Source organism: Oncorhynchus nerka, linkage group LG8 (assembly GCF_034236695.1).
Source record: "Oncorhynchus nerka isolate Pitt River linkage group LG8, Oner_Uvic_2.0, whole genome shotgun sequence".
NCBI classification, from domain to species: domain Eukaryota; kingdom Metazoa; phylum Chordata; class Actinopteri; order Salmoniformes; family Salmonidae; genus Oncorhynchus; species Oncorhynchus nerka.
The window spans coordinates 43,260,666-43,281,656 of NC_088403.1; the positions used below are offsets into that span (position 1 = coordinate 43,260,666).

The 20,991-nt window shown below is 41.3% G+C and overlaps 1 protein-coding gene across 2 annotated transcripts in view; it reads left to right on the top strand.

The window, feature by feature from the left end:
• acox3 (acyl-CoA oxidase 3, pristanoyl) overlaps nt 1-19,031 on the top strand; it is a 29,547-nt gene extending 10,516 nt beyond the window's left edge. For both annotated transcript variants that reach the window (XM_029666454.2, XM_029666455.2), the window contains exons 14-18: nt 2,297-2,412; nt 8,098-8,272; nt 8,548-8,615; nt 10,047-10,133; nt 18,290-19,031. In XM_029666454.2, the coding sequence (XP_029522314.1) occupies nt 2,297-2,412; nt 8,098-8,272; nt 8,548-8,615; nt 10,047-10,133; nt 18,290-18,409 (566 nt within the window). In that variant the 3' untranslated portion in view covers nt 18,410-19,031. The remainder of the gene's footprint in view (nt 1-2,296; nt 2,413-8,097; nt 8,273-8,547; nt 8,616-10,046; nt 10,134-18,289) is intronic.
• The last annotated feature ends 1,960 nt before the right edge of the window (nt 19,032-20,991 follow it).

Below are 20,991 nucleotides of genomic sequence, written 5' to 3' on the forward strand. Positions count from 1 at the left end.
TCAGAACCAAAAAATGAGCCTGATTTCAACATCAGGAAAATATGTGTTTTTCCAAACATGCCTGTCAGTGCCCTGGGAAATATATATTTGAACCCTTTAACACATACGATCACATATTTGTGATCCTTGTTGAATGGTCCTTGCAGCGTATCGTTACATTTGATTTTTATTCCCCATTTATTATTCAAAATGCAAATCAACAATTTACATTGTCACATCATACAAAACAGAACACAGGTATTAATATATATAAATACAATTCTAGTGCAATTACATTTGTGATGAACAGTAGCAACAGAAGTATGACGCAACAAACGTGTCTAAACAGCATTGTCTGAAAAGCATCTAAACAATATTTTTTACTGATGGTAAATAAAGGACTTCACAACTGTATCCCTAAATTTCACCTTTTATTGTAAAAGATAAATGCGAACTTCATCATCCAAACATCACACAGAATACATCCACAGCCAAACTCATTCCACAAACCTGTCTAAATAACAAAACAAACAAAAAACACAAGTTAGTGAACAAACAGCTAGACTGTTTACAATGTACCCCATCTCTGGTGAGCACTAGGGAGAAATGTAAAATTGTTTAGATAAGAGATACGTGTCAACTAAGCTAACAGCAGCTAAATTCTTCATGGTGTCAGGCATGTTCGTTTATGTATGACGAGCAAAAACTCCCTAATCCCAGAATGCCATTCACTATAAGACGCAAATAAACAAAGTCAAACATTGCTGCGTCCATTGCCTGAAATATTAACTTAGTTTGGCCAATTTTCGGCATATTACAACTCTTCGATGTACGCGTTACAGTGTATACAAGAACCGGAGCACATGACTTGACAAGTCGTTTACCGTTTTTTGACAAATTACAAAGCAAATCAAATGTTATCACCTCCTAGAGAATCGACCCAAATTCCAACTGTAGCACAAACACTAAACAGGGATGAAACCATTTCAGGGGGGTTTGTGTGGGGGTTCATTTCATTTGTGAGGGGGTTTCAAGTCCATGGGGGTAGAAATGGGGGAAGTTATCGTGGGGGGATATGATGCAGGAAATATTACTATGATGGGGGATTTATCAATACATGGGGGGCAAACACAGGAGAAGTTTATATGCTGAATAAAAATAAACCCCCTGGAAAGGGCGGTCTGGCCTGGCGATCCCGAGGTACCATAGTTACAATGTAATGCCATGTTTAAAACAACTGGGAATTTTGAGGGGGGGGGGCGACTAGATCCGACTGGTAAATCGTTCTGAACGGTTATTCAACCGTTCTGACCGGTGCTAAGCACAGTCACTCTGCTGTCTGTTTAAAAAAATAAAATAACACAGCTCAGCAAGTCTGAGCCCGGCAGGCACGATCAAATCAAATTGCTGGTCGGACTCCCTCTAGTCATTTGTGTGTCTTAATTATTTAATCAAACAGTGTGCTTAAAGCATCAGACAAGCTCAGTGAATATAGTTGATTTGATTAAAAACACATCTGCTGTGTCAATATATGGAAAATACAGGTTTAATCGATTGGTCGAATAAGATGTTTTTTTTAATCTGGGACAGCCCTATCCCCAATATTCTCCTGTTATAATTATTTCTTTCTCTGACCCTTCAATGTTCTCAATGTCTCTGGTTAGTGTGTGTGTTCCTGCGTCTCCAAACCTTACAACCATAAATCTTCTCATATCCTCCTAATAATCATTCCAGGATCATATGTTTGTTGTTATTCATCATCATGTTACACACTCCTCTGCATTCCTTGGCCCTAGAAGCTGTAAAAACAACTGTCACACACACATACCTTCACTCGCTCAACCCCCACTCCTTATAAAGCTAGCCCAATAAAACAGTGTTATCATGGTCAGAAGGATTCAGGTTAGTCCCTCACTACTTCTTCTATGTGATCTGACTTTTTGATTTCTAACAGACTATGACAGGGTTGTCCAAGAGCTGTTCCATGACTTGCTAGAAGATTAAGTGTATTATGATAGAGAACAAAAAGTTGAATTGATACCCTATGCATTGCAAATCTTTCTTGATACTCTTCCATAAATTCATATTTGAAATATTACCTGATAATCTCTGAAGTCAAACTCGTTTCCTTTTTAATACGCTCATATTGTAAATATTCCCTGATGAAATCTGTGTTTTTAACACTAGAAAGCTTACTCATGTCTTCCATGATTTAATATTGTATATAAAATAACGGAATAAATAATATTAGCGGTTGACATCTGTGTTTTTATGATCTGAAGCCTAACATATTTCCTTGTCTCTCTTTCCACCTCAGTGCCGTTGGCAGCGTATAAATGGCTGATGTGTTTCCTACTGAGAGAGAGCGAGAGGAGAGTGGCTAAGGAAAAGGCTTCTGGCAAGGCTGACTTTGAGGCCCGCAACAACAGCCAGGTAAATAGTACACACAGACACACAACAGGAGGGGACTGAGTAAGGTCAGATAAAACACTAAACTACTGGTCCTCCACTTTCATCTCCATCGTCACTTTCATGATTTTATTTTAACATTTATACAGCTGTTTTTACAATGATGTCATTGCATTTCAGAAGCTGAAAGGTCCTCATAAGATACTGTAGTTCTGGGCTATCTGCTTCTCTACAGGCACGTGTACCAACCAAGTGCTTCTAGAACAGTCATTAGCTAGGTTTCCATCCAATTGGCGAAAGATTTTCATGTAAATATTCTAAAAAAATATGTGCATTTTCCCACCAGAGAGGTTTCCATCAAATTGACTTGTTGCGGATGAAAGGCTGTGCGTCATGACGTAGTGCACATAAAAATAACTTTTGCGGTTAAATTCCCATGTACCGAATACAATTTATTTATTTTTAAAATGGGTTTCCATTGCATTCAACTCTACCCATGGTTTTGTCACAAAAACTGTTGCGATATATAGCAAATGTGCCCAGTTTGGTCTTGGCACATGCGCTGTAGCCCAGGGGTTTTCAAACTGTAGTCCACACCCCACTAGGGGTCTGTGGCAGTACTGCAGGGGATCCGCAAAGTTATTATAGTATTTTTGGGGGACAAATTATTTTATGAATATCGCTAGCTGTAACAGAATACTATCGTGTATACCATTTTTATGTCTCTGCATCCGTTTTGAAAGAAGTTATAGGTAGTTTCACGAGCCAATGCTAACTAGCAATAGCGCAGTGACTGGAACTCTACAGGAACCGCATGCTAGCTTTTCCTGTTCATCCGACTCTGGGAAGTAGATAAATGCCAAAATATCAAACTATCGCTTTAGTATATAGGAAGTGACAGTAATCTGAGCTAATTACAGGATGTTTTTCTGTATAGAAAATTCTTAGGCACGCTGTGGTCATTTTTAGGATGGAAAAACAGTTTGTGTCAACTTAAATGACAAAAAAACAGAACGTATGCAGAAAATATATTGAACTAATATATATATTTATTTCTCAGACAGAGTTCAGTGTGTCAAATCGTAGGGCCTGTTGTCCGGACCTCTGGCAGTCTCTATGGGGGTGCCACAGGGTTCAATTCTCGGGCTGACTCTTTTCTCTGTATACATCAATGATGTCGCTCTTGCTGCTGGTGATTCTCTGATCCACCCGCCTGCCCGTCTAGCATCACTACTCTGGACGGTTCTGACTTAGAATATGTGGACAACTACAAATACCTAGGTGTCTGGTTAGACTGTAAACTCTCCTTCCATACTCACATTAAGCATCTCCATTCCAAAATTAAATCTAGCATAAATCTAACAAAGCATCCTTCACTCATGCTGCCAAACATACCCTCGTAAAACGGACTATCCTACAGATCCTTGACTTCGGCGATGTCATCTACAAAAATGGCCTCCAACACTCTACTCAACAAATTGGATGCAGTCTATCACAGTGCCTTCTGATTTGTCACCAAAGCCCCATATACTACCCACCACTGCGACCTGTGTGCTCTCGTTGGCTGGCCCTCGCTTCATTCGTCGCCAAACCCAATGGCTCCAGGTCATCTATAACTCTTTGCCAGGTAAAGCCCTGCCTTATCTCAGCTCACTGGTCACCATAGCAGCACTCCAGCAGGTATATTTCACTTGTCACCCCCAAAGCAAACTCCTCCTTTGGCTGACTTTCCTTCCAGTTCTCTGCTGCCAATGACTGGAACGAATTGCAAAAATCACTGAAGCTGGAGACTCATATCTCCCTCACTAACTTTAAGCATCAGCTGTCAGAGTAGCTTACAGATCATTGCACCTGTACATAGCCCATCTGTAATTAGCCCACCCAACTACCTCATCTATCACTACAGTGTTTAATTGCTAAATTGTAATTACTTCGCCACTACGGCCTAACCCTAATCTTACCTAATTTGCACACACTGTATATAGATTTTTTTCTATTGTGTTATTGACTGTACATTTTGTTTATTCCATGTGTAACTCTGTGTTGTTGTTTGTGTTGTACTGCTTTGCTTTATCTTGGCCAGGTCACAGTTGTAAATGAGAACTTGTTCTCAACTCGCCTACCTGGTTAAATAAAGGTGTGTGTGTGTGTGTGTTTTGAGAACTAACAATCAAATAAAAGTTAGTCAGGAAGAATTGAAAATTCCCAAAACCAGGCATTCGGGCCACATGGCCATTGATTTTGTTATAATGTTTGAGCAGAGGAATACAGCATTAGCCATGGAAAAATGCATTGAATTGCAGGAAATTACCTTTTAAAACAAAAGAATTGTCTCTCAACTCTATGCCAAACTGTGTAGAATTGCTGGAAATTAGCTTCAAAACTGCAACATTTTATCTCAGCTCAATACATATAGATATTTTTTTATTGTAAAAAAAATACCTTTATAATGCAACATTTTGGGTCGCCTGGGTGGGGGTCCCTGGGCAAGAAAAGTTTGAAAACCCCCGCTCTAGCTAACAGCTTGCAGATACAGTGCGGGTTGGCTAGCCTACATGATGAGATTGTTATGGACAAGAGCGAGATAAGCCAGGCATCAATCATCACTTCACCAGAATAAGACCCTCTATATTTATTGGAAAGGAGCGTCAAGCTCATCACCGTGCAATTTCACCACCCTTTGAAGATCATCGTAACTTATTTCATCTGTAGCCTTGTAGCCTTATAAACTGCATTCTTTCTCGAGTCGTAGTGGGACGACCACACAATGTGTAATCGCGTGACTCCAAATTTCGATATGATGGTTATTATATCAATATTTGCACATAAAGCCATTTCCACCACCATTTCTCGCATAAATAATTGAACAAACACAAAAAGATCCCACCTTGTCTAGCGTATTGTTTTGTCAACATTTGGAAAGTTTACCGACAAATTTGCTGTTTCCATCAACCTGTCATGAAATGTTTACCGACAAATTTGCTGTTTCCATCAACCTGTCATGAAATGTACTCCACTTGCATAAAAGCGTTGGATGGAAACCTGGTTCTTGACATTATACAGTCACGTATCAACTATAATAAGGCTTAGTCCAATGATCTCTCCTGATCATTTGGGTATTTTTAGTGCTTTATAATATAATATTTAACGTGGCGGCTTAGTGAATATATTTCAGCTCCATCAACTCTCTCCTCCCCACATAGTCCACGAAGGCAAGGCTCCCACGTTCCAGTAGATACTGTTGCAGTCACAATACAGGATGTCCGAGAAGAACACACCCCATCACAACATGACCCCACAGCACTGCACTTTGAATTATCTAATGGTTCTATGATATAATAACACAAAACAGATGGTTTTGAGCATTGTTAAGACTGTAAAGATGCAGCTACGGTAGTGTGTAATAATGTAAATAGAAACACATCTTCAGTCGAGCATGCATCCTTACGGAGTTTGACAGGTTTAGCCTTCCATTGAGCGCGTGTCATTACGAATCGAGGGTCTTTTGCGTGTGCATGTGCTTGTTTCGTACAATGCAAAGTCAGTTGAGCTGTAATTCAGTATCAGTTTATAGGCCCAAAAGGTTTTCAATCACGCGCGCATGTCAATGGGAAATATACACGGAAATTGGGTTTCATGCACACAGGTTTTCAATTTGGGAAACTATCCCAAAAAGATGACCGAGTGCAGTCCTTTTTCTCCTCTGGAAAGTCTTTGATACTCCAGGTGTGACTGTAGGAGAGGAAGTTTAGAGTAGATGAGATTGATGGAACAGAACACTGATGAGACTGCTGGAGTTTCTTATGGAACCAACATTAGGAATGTGCTGAAGTCAGGAAGACATCTGTTACCACTGACGCTCAGAGAGAGGGAGGAGGGGGAGAGCGAGAGAAAGAAAGAAGACCAGAGTATTTTCTGTCTTATCATGTCTCTTCTCTGCCTCTTATCTTCTCTCTTCTTTAAATGATGCGTGTGCTCTTTAGAGCTGGGACGATAAACCGACAATTATCGACACCAACCACTTATCATGGACATTTTGATGTTATTGTTAATTACTATAAAATAGCCTATTGGGCCCTACTAGAGAAAATGTGAAGTTTGAAATGAAGTAAGCTTGCTAATATGGGCAATTTTTTATTTATTTTTGTTATTTTTTTGTTATTGTGACAATTGATAGCTACAAAATGAAAAATAGTTGTAAGGGCAATACAAAAAAAATAAACTGCTGCAAATTAAATCTTTAAATGTATTGTTATCGTGATAATTCAGTCAATTTATCTTGATATGGATTTTTGTCCATATCGCCCAGCTCTAGTGTGTGAAGAGTGAGCGTTTGCTTTGGCAGCTTCCCTAGGCTAGTTGGCTCAGCGTGTATGGCTGTGGTGTTGTCCTAACCCGAACCCTGTATCCGGTTGGCTTAGAACAAGGATTAGCTAAAGACGGCTATAGTGTCAACGCACACTTGCCTAATAACAAATGCGTTTATCAGATTTATCAGAATGTGTTTTGACATATTTCATATGTTGCTGGCTGGCTCCAGTTATTGCATGGTTAATGTCTGATAAGACTACTTCATACCAATATGGTAGGCTAATTCATGATTGCCTGCAATGAAAACCCCCCCATAGGAACCGAACCCACTGCGGCTAGAAAAAGGGTCCTTTGCAACCATTCAGACAGCGAAGAACCCTCTCCAAGAAAAAGGTTATTGGAGTAGAAATAGTGTTACATAGAACCATTGCGCACTTCAAAGAAATTCTCAATAACCCATTTTTTCTGGAGTGTATGACCAAAACAAGTTTGAACTCCACTATGGTGCCACATTATGACCAAAGGAAGTTTGTTTTCATATTCGGTCTATTAAGTGTCAGTGTTTTTAGTATTTTTCTAAAATATTTGTCCATTACTGATGATTACTTCACCCATTGCAATAGAGGGACATATGGACTGACTGACCTAATGGAAGGAAGGGGGGGGGGGGGGCGTACAGCCAGAGAGTCCACAGAGGAGGTACAGCCAGAGTGGGATCTCATACCCACACCTGGGTTCAAATAGTTGAGCCTTTGCTTGAGCCTGGTTTGAGAGTGCCAGATGGGTTGGAGTTTGCACTTTTGGGACTTTTCCGTCAGTTCCTTTGGTTCTGCTGTGCAGGCAAGCTCAATCATGCTCATCAAGCTCAGCTAAAAGTATTGGAAATTAAGCAAATACTATTTGAACCCAGGTCTTGTGTGAAATGACATGCAGAGAGGAGGCAGATCCAGAGTTCTCTCGTACCCAGACCAGGGGACTAGGCGGGGAACACAGCGACCTTGGCAGAGCGGTAGAGGAGTTCAGAGGCGTGGGAGAGGATCTGTGTTCTCTCTGCCGACATGGAACAGGAAGGGTGGGCATTGCCCAGTCAAGGCCAAACAGGGGGAGAGGCACAGACACACAATTTAATACCAGGACTGAGAATGGGGGTTATGATAACTCGAGGGGGGGTAGTGGATTGGGGTTTGTGTGCGTTTGGTTCACTCTCAAACCTGCAGTGTTTGGAAATTGGAATCTAGTTTTACTGTTTTTTATCTTGCTCTCTCTATGCGTACGTACGTTTAACTAGTATAACTTGTCACTTTTTGTCATTCCTACAGTGTTAGTACAAGTAGCTTTTTACATTTCCGAACATTGTGCTCTCTGTGTTTGCGTACGTGTGTGTCTGTGCATATCCAGGTGTTCTACTGCCGTTCCTTGTCCATCGTGTACATAGAGCACACCGTGGTGCAAAGGTTCCACGACCAGACCCATGATGAGGACACACCGGCTGGTCTCAGACCAGTTCTTAAACAGCTCTGTGCCCTCTACAGCCTGTGGACCCTCAGCAACCACATGGCCACGCTGTACCAGGGTCAGGTTCATTTGAGTGCTGGCCGTCTTTCTCATTCAAGTTTGACTTCCCCATATTCATATAGGGTCTGATCTAGGATCAGTTTATCCTTTTACATAATAATGAATAAGATAACATGGACCAGGTAGACCTGACCCTAGATCAACACTCCTACTCGGAGACACTTGATTCATACATCTCCCAAAGTCAACATCTCCCAAAGACTGTATCCTTGTGAGATTTAAGCACGCCTGGTTATGTATTATATTCTGTGTGTTGTTGTTGTGTTCCTCCAGGGGGTTATTTCTCTGGTTGGGAGCCAGCTGATTGGATCCAGCAGGCCATCCTCACCCTCTGCTCTCAGGTCAGTTCTCATATAAACTAGGGTTGGGCGGTATCCAGATTTTCAAACCGTTTCTGTACCATACCTAGGTATACACTTGGGCATGTATGTTTAATACAGTTAAAAATCTATTTTAATTTAAACGGTATTGAAAATCGTACTGTTGGTATCTAGAAATACCCCAGCGTTTACGGAATAAACAGAATATTGCCCAAGCCTAACATGCATAAACAAATGAGATTGGCCTAAATACCCCATTAATTAAGTCTACCCCCTACTTTTTCGAACATTCTGTTAAAAATCGCGCAACATTTCAGCGTCCTGCTACTCATTCCAGGAATATAGTATATGCATATGATTAGTATGTGTGGATAGAAAACACTCTGATGTTTCTAAAACTGGTTAAATCACGGCTGTGACTATAACATGACGTGTGTTTCATCGAAAAGCGCAAGAAAAACTGATCACCAAAATCTGGAAAATATATCAATGCGCCACTTGCATGTATTGTCTATTGGAAAGCAAATTACATGGGGCTGAGATTGCAAGTCCTACAGCTTCCACACGATGTCGCCAGTCTTGTCAATTGCCTGGGCTTTGTTTCTTGGTCAAACGAGTGAGAGAGAGCCCATTCCTTCCGGTCTCCGACAGGATGTTTTGGATGAGAAATTTCCGAACATGATTTCAAGACGTAGAGCTATTGAATACACATCGCCCCGTGATCAATTTGATAGATTATTAACGTTTACTAAAGTTGGATTACAAAAGTATTTTCGAAGTGTTTCGTGAAAGTTTATCGTCAACTTTTTTAATAAAAAAAAATGACGTTGCGTTTTAAAACGGTGTTTTTTCCTGGATCACACACTCTTCATAGATCGATATTTAGGGTATATATGGACCAATTTAATCGAAAAAAAGACCCAATAGTGATGTTTATGGGACATCTAGGAGTGCCAACAAAGAAGATCGTCAAAGGTAATGAATGTTTTATATTTTATTTCTGCGTTTTGTGTAGCGCCGGCTATGCTAATTATTTTGTTTACGTCCCCTTCAGGTATTTCGGGGTGTTGCATGCTATCAGATAATAGCTTCTCATGCTTTCGCCGAAAAGCATTTTAAAAATCTGACTTGTTGGCTGGATTCACAACGAGTGTAGCTTTAATTCAGTACCCTGCATGTGTGTTTTAATGAACGTTTGAGTTTTAACGAGTGCTATTAGCATTTAGCGTAGCGCATTTGCATTTCCAGATGGCTAGATGGGACGCATGCATTTCGGGTCGACTTAAGAGGTTAAATGTCATGTGGTCTGAGGGGGATGACCTCATAGGTGTTTATTGGCTTGCAGTCTGCTCTCTTTAGAGAACCATCACTGTGTTTGTCTGTGTGTATACTCTTTCTGTCTCTCCCTCCATTCTTCCCATTAGTCCCTCTCTCCTTCTCTCCCTCTAACAGCTGAAGGACGAGGCCATAGCTTTGGTGGACGCCGTTGCCCCTCCTGACTTCATCCTCAACTCACCCATTGGCAATGCGGACGGGGAGGTAAGACAAGAGCGACGTGTGAAATGTGTCAGCGCCAGAGTCCTATCTAATCCTGATCCGGTGCATTTTAAAGTACATTTTAGACACCGTCACAATTCACTATACAGAAACAAAAATAGAAATATGAAAGGTTAGAATAGAAACAGAGCAGCCGAATGAGATTGTGGACCTATAGCTGCTTAACTTGCAGGAACAAAGCATTACACAGACACACACACACACACACACACTTGTCTGGTCTTACTCATTTACCCTAGTTTAATGGCTGTTTGGATAACGAATAACACTAGGCTTAATACTCATCCATTGATTAAATCATGTCTGTTTGAGTAATGCTAGTAACCTATTCATCCATGCACTCAGACAGTGCTCTTGTGTTTGAAGAGTCTGTGGAGACACAACAACAATGTTTGAGACACTGAGTTTCCACATAGACCATCACAATGGTCCAAACAACAAAAGGTCTACAGAGTGTTCTGCTATTAACCTACTTTTAAAGGATGGGCCACTTTTTTACTGGAATAGAGCAAGAGGAGAGTTCCAGAGGCTGCTGTCATCTTCCAGTAAACACACTGACCCAAACCTATAAACATACAGGCCCAAGTGTGTCAGCCAGGAGTGAGGTTGGGGAGGGACGGTGTGTGTGTGTGTGGGTGTGTCCGCCAGGATAATGCATTACTAAGGAGGCACGATGTCGCAGTGTGTGTGTATGACCTTTAACTGTGTGTGTCATCTGTTTTGTTAGGAGTCTGGCTTTCAAATGCTCCCCTTGTCTTTCTGGGCTCAGAAAATGGATGCTTTGTTTTCACTCTGTGAAGACTCACAGCTGCTTTCGTTGGCAGACAGTACACACACACACACACACACACAATAATGGACCTGGAGAGAGGGATAAACATGCCTTCCTAGCTGAGCTGAGTAGTAGAATAAATCTGTACAATTGTAAGCAAATCTAAATAGATCATTAATCAATATATTTATCATCATTGTTATTTAATAGTGACACTAATAGTAGAACGACAGAACAGTCACAGAAGCATGAGATGGAGTTCTGTGGTAGTAGTGCTGGTGGTAGTAGTAGTAATGGTAGTACTGGTAGTAGCAAGAATAGTGTTTGTCTTACCTGCTTTTGCTAGTAGCATTGCTATAAAATGTTGTTGATGTTACTATTAATGCATGTTCACAGGTGCAAGTTTCAGAGCAGACGTTTAACCGAATTAGGGTTGTTTTATGGTGTCGTTGAAGCAATGGCATTTCCTTCCAACCTCACGCAATGGTGTGAGTCTGACCCTCTCTGCTCCCTGGCTGTGTGCTGTATAAGAAACATTTCCATTTTTGACATTTAGCTTTATATACGCAAAAGTGTGTGGACACTCCTTCAGATTAGTGGATTTGGCTATTTCCCTCACACCCGTTGCTGACAGGTGTATAAATTCGAGTACCCAGCCATGCAATCTCCATAGAGAAACATTGGCAGTAGAATGTCCTTACTGAAGAGCTCAGTGACTTTCAACGTGGCACCGTCATAGGATGCCACTTTTCCAACAAGTCAGTTTGTAAAATTTCTGCCCTTCTAGAGCTGCTCCAGTCAACTGTAAGTGCTGTTACTGTGAAGTGGAAATGGCTAGGAGCAACAATGGCTCAGCCGCGAAGTGGTAAGCCACACAAGCTCACAGAACGGGACCGCCGAGTGCTCAAACGCGCAGCGCGTTAAAATCATCTGTCCTCGGTTGCAACACTCCAAGTTCCAAACGGCCTCTGGAAGCAACGTCGGCACAATAACTTTTCGCTGGGAGCTTCCATGGTCAAGCAGCCGCACACAAGCCTAAGATCACCATGTGCAATGCCAAGCATCGGCTGGAGTGGTGTAAAGCTCACCGCCATTGGATTCTGGACAGTGGAATTGCGTTCTCTGGAGTGACGAATCATGCTTCACCATCTGGCTGTCCGACGGAAGAATCTGGGTTTGGATGATGCCAAGAGAACGCTACCTGCCCCAATCCATAGTTCTAACTGTTAAAGTTTTGTGAAGGAGGAATAATGGTCTGAGGCTATTTTTCATGGTTCGGGCTAGGCCCCTTAGTTTCAGTGAAAGGAAATCTAAACGCGACAACATACAATGACCTTCTAGACGATTCTGTGCTTCCAACTTTGTGGCAACAGTTTGGAGAAGGCCCTTTCCTGCTTCAGCATGACAATGCCCTCGTCCACAAAGTGAGGTCCATACAGAAATGGTTTGTTGAGATCAGTGTGGAAGAACTTGACTGGCCTGCACAGAGCCCTGAACTCAACCCCATCGAACACCTTTGGGATTAATTGGAATGCCGACTGCGAGCCAGGCCTAATCGCCCAACATCAGTGCCCGACCGCACTCATGCTCTTGTGGCTGAGTGGAAGCAAGTTCCTGCAGCAATGTTCCAACATCTAGTGGAAAGCATTCCCAGATGAATGGAGGCTGTTATAGCAGCAAGGGGGGACCAACTCCATAATAATGCCCATGATTTTGAAATGAGCAGGTGTCCACATACTTTTGGTCATGTAGTGCAGGTATTCCCAAACTGCGGTACGCAATGCCGTCGAGGGTACGCCAAATAAAAATGTGATTCACTTATTTATTTTTATTCACATTTTTAAACCGTACATTTTATATTTTCCAATGGGGCTAAACACTTGGGTGAGGTTTTTTGTCTCGCCCTGAGTAGCCTCGTTTCACTGCCCAAAATAAAATGAAACCATCTAGTGTTCAGCAAAATTACAGCACAATGTCAAATACAGGTAGCCTAGTCAAATAATTAACATCCAATCACGTTAACCGTTACTTTCTCGCGGGAAACCTTCACACAGACATTTAGAAACTAAACATGACAACAAATATAAAAGCAACAGATGCCATTAATAAGAAGCGTCTAGAAGCGTATGGTGAGCTACCGATTGGCTAGGACAGGCAGGCCCCATACTATTGTGGAGGACTTAATTCTTCCTGCTGCCGCAGAAATGGCTGGGACAATGCTGGGGGGAAAAGGCCAAAAAAGCTGTACAGACAATGTCCTCATCAAACAACACTGTTTCACAACGCATCAGTGACATGGCAGGAGATGTTTTGAAATAATTACTGCTTCAAATACAAGCCAGTGAATTATATGCGTTACAGCTGGATGAGTTGACAGACTGTGCCTTGCACAGCTGGTATATGTCCGTTACTTTTATGGAGGGTCAATTAAGGAAGACATCCTCTTCTGGAAACCAGGACAACATGAGAGGATATTTTTAAAGTACTGGACAGCTTTGTGATACCAAATGGACTTTGGTGGTCAATATGTTGGTTTCTGTACTGATGGAGCAAAAGCCACAACCGGGAGACATAGTGGAGTGGTAACGCGCCAGCAATTAGTTGCTCCCTATGCCGCTTGGTACACTGCAGCATCCACCGAGAGGTTCTGTTGACTCATCCAGCAACAGCGCCTCTTCAACCTCAGGAGGCTGAAAAAAATGTGACTTGTCACCGAAAACCCTCACTAACCTTTACAGGTGCACAATTGAGAGCACCCTGTCGGGCTGTATCACCGCCTGGTACGGCAACTGCACCGCCCACAACCGCTGGGCTCTCCAGAGGGTGGTACGGTCTGCACAACGCATCACCGGGGGCAAACTACCTGCCCTCCAGGACTCCTACAACACCCGATGTCACAGGAAGGCAAAAAAGATCATCAAGGACAATAACCACCCGAGCCACTACCTGTTCACCCCGCTTCCATCCAGAAGTGAGATCAGTACATGTGCACCAAAGCTGGGACAGATAGATTGAAAAACAGCTTCTATCTCAAGGCCATCAGATTGTTAAACAGCCACCAGTAGCACAGAGAGGCAGCTGCCTATCTATAGACTTGATATCATTGGCCACTTTAATAAATGGAACACTCGTCACTTAAATAATGCTACTTAAAGAATATTTACATATCTCACATTACTCATCTCATATGTATATACTGTATCCTTCACTATCTATTGCATCTTTCCAGCTCTGTCACTGCTCATCCATATATTTTAGACTTATATATTCTCATCCCATTCCTTTACTAGATTGTGTTTTAGGTTTTGTTGTGGAATTGCTAGATATTACCTATTACTGCTGCACTGTCGGATCTAGAAGCATACGCATTTCACTACACTCGCGATAACATCTGCTAACCATGTGTATGTGACCAATAAAATTTGACTTGATTTTGATGCCAAAGGGAATGTCTGAAAGAGGAGACAGACACTACAGTGAAAATGGTTAACTTTGTTAAAGCAAGGCCCCTGAGCTCTCATGTTTTTTTCTGCATTATGCAATGATATGGCTCAGCGACCATGTAACGCTTTTACAACATACGTGCTGGTTATCAAGGAGCAATGTATTGACACTTTTTTTTTTTAATTGAGAGACAACTTTATGAAGCTTTTCTTTACTGACCATAATTTTCACTTGTCTGACCGCTTGCATGATGATGAGTCTCTCACTTGACTGGCCTATCTGGGTGATTTTTTTTTTCTCACCTGAATGATCTGAATCTAGGATTACAGGGACTGTCCTCAACTATATTCAATGTGCTGGACAAAATTGAGGCTATTATTAAGAAATTGGAGCTCTTTTCTGTCTGTATTAACAAGGACAACACAGGCTTTCCAGCATTGTATGATTTTTTTTTTGTGTGCAAATGAACTCAAGCTTACGGACAATGTCAAATGTGATACAGCGAAGCACCTGAGTGAGCAATTACACAGGTACTTTCCCTAAACGGGCGACATGAACAACTGGATTCGTTATCCCTTTCATGCCCTGCCTCCAGTCCACATACCGATATCTGAACAAGAGAGCCTCATCAAAATTGCAACAAGCGTTTCTGAGAAAATTTTATTTAATCAGAAGCCACTGCCAGATTTCTGGATAGGGCTGCACTTAATTTCTTGCCTTGGCAAATCACGCTGTTAAGACACTGATGCCCTCTGCAACCACGTACCTATGTGAGAGTGGATTCTCGGCCCTCACTAGCATGAAAACTAAATACAGGCACAGACTGTGTGTGGGAAATGATTTAAGACTGAGACTCTCCAATACAACCCAACATAGCAGAGTTATGTGCATCATTTCAAGCACACCCTTCTCATTAACCTGTGGTGAGTTAGTCACATTTTTTGACTAACAAATAAGGTTTTATATGTAAGATGGCTAAATAAATAAAGAGCGAAATGATTATATTATTATTTGTGCCCTGGTTCTATAAGAGATCTTTGTCACTTCCCACGAGCCAATTGTGACAAAACCCACACTCATTCTTATGTTTAATAAATGTGTTGTATAGTGTGTGTTTGTGGCAGGCCTACAATGATGGAAGAAAAGAAACATTTGAGAGTGCGCTGACCCTGGTGCTATAGGGCGTACGCAGCTGGTGGTTGAATGTTTGAAGGGGTACTGGACTATAAAAAGATTGGGAACCACTGATGTAGTGTATTTGGTTGACTGTATATTAGGTAGAAACACATTCATTTTTGAATTACATTGACATTTAGCTTAACACGATCCAGAGACTCATACCAAATGTGGAGCGAGGTAGATCACCACGACAACACCCACCCAAACCCATATCAAGTGTGGGCCAAGAAGTACTAACTAATACTATACCGGTGAGGTCAGTGATTTCGTGCCTGTGTCACAAATGGAACTCTATTCTCTTTTTATTGTGCAATAATTTTTCCAGGACCCAGTGTACTATAGAGGGAATAGGGTGCCATCACCCTGCAAACATTGTGTGAGTGACTGGACCATTTAAAATTACATAAGTCATGCATTGTCCAATCAACACCCTGCTTGAGGTGTTGCCAGGGAAACACAGTGCTGGAGATTGAGCCCAGAAGCACAGGAACTTCCTAGAAATTCTTATAGAATGGGGTTGGAAGCATTGAGGGGAATATACAATAATATACAGTACTATATGTATATCTATAGCTAGAAGATGGGGGTCAAATGTACCTTAAATATACTGAACAAATGGACCATAATGCTTTGTGATGACTACCCTGAGCACATACAATATTAGTGTCTGGATACTTGACTTGTCATAAAGGCCTTATAACAATATTAATTATTAACATAACATTGTAATCATTAGTGTGGTCTGTCTCTAACCCCCTGTTGAGGTCAGTAAATCATAGAGATCAGATAAGACTTAATGCTTCTTCTCCTGTGTTGAAAACACTAAACATAAATATAAAAGCAACATGTAAAGTGTTGGTCCCATGTTTCATGGGCTGAAAAATGATCCACGAAATGTTCCATATGCACAAAAAGCTTATTTCTCTCAATTTGTGTGCACAAATTTGTTTACATCCCTGTTAAGATTATCTTGGCAAAGGAGAAATACTCCCTATCTACCTGATGGGTGTGGCATATCAAGAAGCTGTTTGAACTGGATGATCAGTACACAGGTGTGCCTTGTGCTGGGGACAATAAAAGGCAACTCTAAAATGTGCAGTATTGTCACACAACAAAATGCCACAGATGTCTCAAGTTTTGAGGGAGAGTGCAATTGGCATGCGGACTGCAGGAATGTCCACCAGAGCTGTTTCCAAATAATTGTATGTAAATTTCTCTACAGTAAGCCACCTCCAACGTTGTTTTAGAGAATTTGGCAGTATGTCCAACCGGCCTCACAACCACAGACCACGTGTATTGCGTCGTGTGGGTGAACAGAGTGCCGGTGGAGTTATGGTATGTGCAGGCATAAGCTACGGACAACGAACACAATTGCATTTTATCTTTGGCAATTTGAATGCACAAAGATACCATGACGAGATCCTGAGGCGCATCGTTGTGCCATTCATCTGCCACCATCACCTCATGTTTCAGCATGATAATGCACAGCCCCATGTCACAAGGATCTGTACACAATTCCTTGAAACTGAAAATGTCCCAGTTCTTCCATGGCCTGCATACTCACCAGACATGTCACCCATTGAGCATGTTTGGGTTGCTCTGGATCGACGTGTACTACAGCGTATTCCAGTTCCCGCCAATATCCAGCAACTTCGCACAGCCATTGAGGAGTGGGACAACATTCCAAAGGCTATAATCAACAGCCTGATCAACTCTTTGTGAAGGAGATGTGTCGCACTGCACGAGGCAAATGGTGGTCATACCAGATATTGACTGGTTTTCTGATCCACGCCCCTACCTATTTTTTTTTTTAAAAGGTATCTGACCAACAGATACATATCTGTATTTCCAGTCATGTGAAATCCATAGATTAGGGCCTCATTTATTTAAATGGACTGAGTTCCTTACAATTAATTTAAGTCATTAAAATCTTTGAAATTGTTGCATGTTGAATTTTTTCCAGTATAATATAACTCCTATGTTGTGACCCAAATGGTACTCTATTCCCTTTTATAGTGCACCACATTTGACCAGGAGTGCCCTCCAGTGTAGGGAATAGTGTGTCATTTGGGACACGGACATACTAGCCCAGCTGTGACTGTCTTATCGAGATACTGTATACAGTATCACCTATTTCAAATCACCACATTGGAAACGTGTGTGTGTGTGAGTGTGTGTGTGTGTGTGTGTGCAACATCTCAATCATAAACCTCAGTGTTTTATAAATATTGTCTCTAGTCAGCATTACTCAATCAGCTCTTCTCAGAAACATCTCAGTTCATAACATAACAAACCTAGTTTAACACAGCTATAAACATAATGCTTTGTACTGTTTCTGTATGTGAAAGGTGGTTGTTGTGACATTAAGTATGTCCGGTTTGTTAGTGATCAATATTGGATAGACGCGAGGGGATTAGCAATAGGCTTTGGCATTTTTCGTCACTTCCCTTTGAAAGACATTCTTTGCCCAAACATACTAGTTATTAAATAAAGGTCAAAATAATAATATTGTGAGCAATTATGATTTAAGATTAGTTGATTTTGACCTTTCATCATTTTGCTTGTAATGCCAACAGTTCTTCAAGTTACTTGCCCCAATTACACACAGCAAACCGCCACTAGGATTCCAGCATGTTACTAAAAAAGAACAAATCATCAATCCAAACCGTTTGAAATGTTGTCATAGTCACACAAAACACTTTGTCCTATCAATTCTTGATGGTGTTGTTTTCCTGTGTTCCAGCTCTATAAGAACCTGTGGTCTACGGTGATGCAGGGGAACAAGGTTCTAGAGCGCCCATCCTGGTGGGCAGAGTTCACCTCAGACAAGCCTGTGGTGGGTTCCCTCCGACCCAAACTGTAGGTTTGTAGATCACGGTTCTAGAGTCCTCTGTTCCCCAGTTACACCACCCAGTTTCATCAGCCCAGAAGACAACAAGAAGAAGCCTTCAGATTAGATGGATCTCCTCACTTTGAAATATGAACTTTGTATTATCAGATATGAAATGAATGACATATTGGGCATTTTTAAGAGTGTAGAGGCAATGCAATTATAAACCACTGTCTTCCTCTGAATACGGTAAAGAATGATAATCAACTATGTTTGTGGTAATTGTTGGAATCAGTGCCTATGACGGGAAGCACTCTAACGAGAAGAGATTATGTTCAAGTACATTAGTTAACACGTTTCAATAGATTTGATGCCAGCTTCTTGATATGATTATGTATCTAACACTACATAAGGTTGTCTGTTTTGTATAATTAATGTAACTGTATAATTAATGTGACTATAAATTCATGTAATGTGATATTTGTGAAATAGAGCTTATTTTGATTGCCAAATGATGCAATGAGGCCACGTATATACTTACCACACATATAATAATGTGGTAATATATAAATGTAATAAATTGTGCACATTTTGTGAAATAATGACTGAATAAAGGGTTTGTAAAATAAATAAAATATTTCTACTAATACATATACATGAATTGCATTGATGGATTATTATTTCAGTGAATCAAAAACTCATTTGATATTCTCAGCTCAAGTAACCATGCATGCTTGATAAGTAGTAGCCTTGTCTGAGACCTGCTGACTTGTTAGCTCCCAAAGCCTTTTCGCTCCCCAAGCTATAAGGTTTTAGCTCAGCTGGCTAACACTCGTATTTGAACTAGAGCTCTGCTATCCGAGCCCGATGGGGCCTACATCGGGTTAGACAGGAGAGATTTTTTTCACAAAAAATAATAATGCTCCTTGAGTTGTTGGAGTTTAAAGTGATGAAAAGTTATGTAGCTAAATGTCTCGTCATTGAGCAGCGCAGCCCAAGCAGAGCCGTTGCTATGGATACTCACAGACCCGACATGAGCAGAGCGCGTGCAGGAACGAGACAGAGATGAGCAGCTAATGGACTTCACTAACGGAGGAAGTTACAGTGCCTTGCGAAAGTATTCGGCCCCCTTGAACTTTGCGACCTTTTGCCACATTTCAGGCTTCAAACAAAGATATAAAACTGTATTTTTTTGTGAAGAATCAACAACAAGTGGGACACAATCATGAAGTGGAACGACATTTATTGGATATTTCAAACTTTTTTAACAAGTCAAAAACTGAAAAATTGGGCGTGCAAAATTATTCAGCCCCCTTAAGTTAATACTTTGTAGCGCCACCTTTTGCTGCGATTACAGCTGTAAGTCGCTTGGGGTATGTCTCTATCAGTTTTGCACATCGAGAGACTGACATTTTTTCCCATTCCTCCTTGCAAAACAGCTTGAGCTCAGTGAGGTTGGATGGAGAGCATTTGTGAACAGCAGTTTTCAGTTCTTTCCACAGATTCTCGATTGGATTCAGGTCTGGACTTTGACTTGGCCATTCTAACACCTGGATATGTTTATTTTTGAACCATTCCATTGTAGATTTTGCTTTATGTTTTGGATCATTGTCTTGTTGGAAGACAAATCTCCGTCCCAGTCTCAGGTCTTTTGCAGATTCCATCAGGTTTTCTTCCAGAATGGTCCTGTATTTGGCTCCATCCATCTTCCCATCAATTTTAACCATCTTCCCTGTCCCTGCTGAAGAAAAGCAGGCCCAAACCATGATGCTGCCATCAGGGTGATGCGCTGTGTTGCTTTTATGCCAAACATAACGTTTTGCATTGTTGCCAAAAAGTTCAATTTTGGTTTCATCTGACCAGAGCACCTTCTTCCACATGTTTGGTGTGTCTCCCAGGTGGCTTGTGGCAAACTTTAAACGACACTTTTTATGGATATCTTTAAGAAATGGTTTTCTTCTTGCCACTCTTCCATAAAGGCCAGATTTGTGCAATATACGACTGATTGTTGTCCTATGGACAGAGTGTCCCACCTCAGCTGTAGATCTCTGCAGTTCATCCAGAGTGATCATGGGCCTCTTGGCTGCATCTCTGATCAGTCTTCTCCTTGTTTGAGCTGAAAGTTTAGAGGGACAGCCAGGTCTTGGTAGATTTGCAGTGGTCTGATACTCCTTCCATTTCAATATTATCGCTTGCACAGTGCTCCTTGGGATGTTTAAAGCTTGGGAAATCTTTTTGTATCCAAATCCGGCTTTAAACTTCTTCACAACAGTATCTCGGACCTGCCTGGTGTGTTCCTTGTTCTTCATGATGCTCTCTGCGCTTTTAACGGACCTCTGAGACTATCACAGTGCAGGTGCATTTATACGGAGACTTGATTACACACAGGTGGATTGTATTTATCATCATTAGTCATTTAGGTCAACATTGGATCATTCAGAGATCCTCACTGAACTTCTGGAGAGAGTTTGCTGCACTGAAAGTAAAGGGGCTGAATAATTTTGCACGCCCAATTTTTCAGTTTTTGATTTGTTAAAAAAGTTTGAAATATCCAATAAATGTCGTTCCACTTCATGATTGTGTCCCACTTGTTGTTGATTCTTCACAAAAAAATA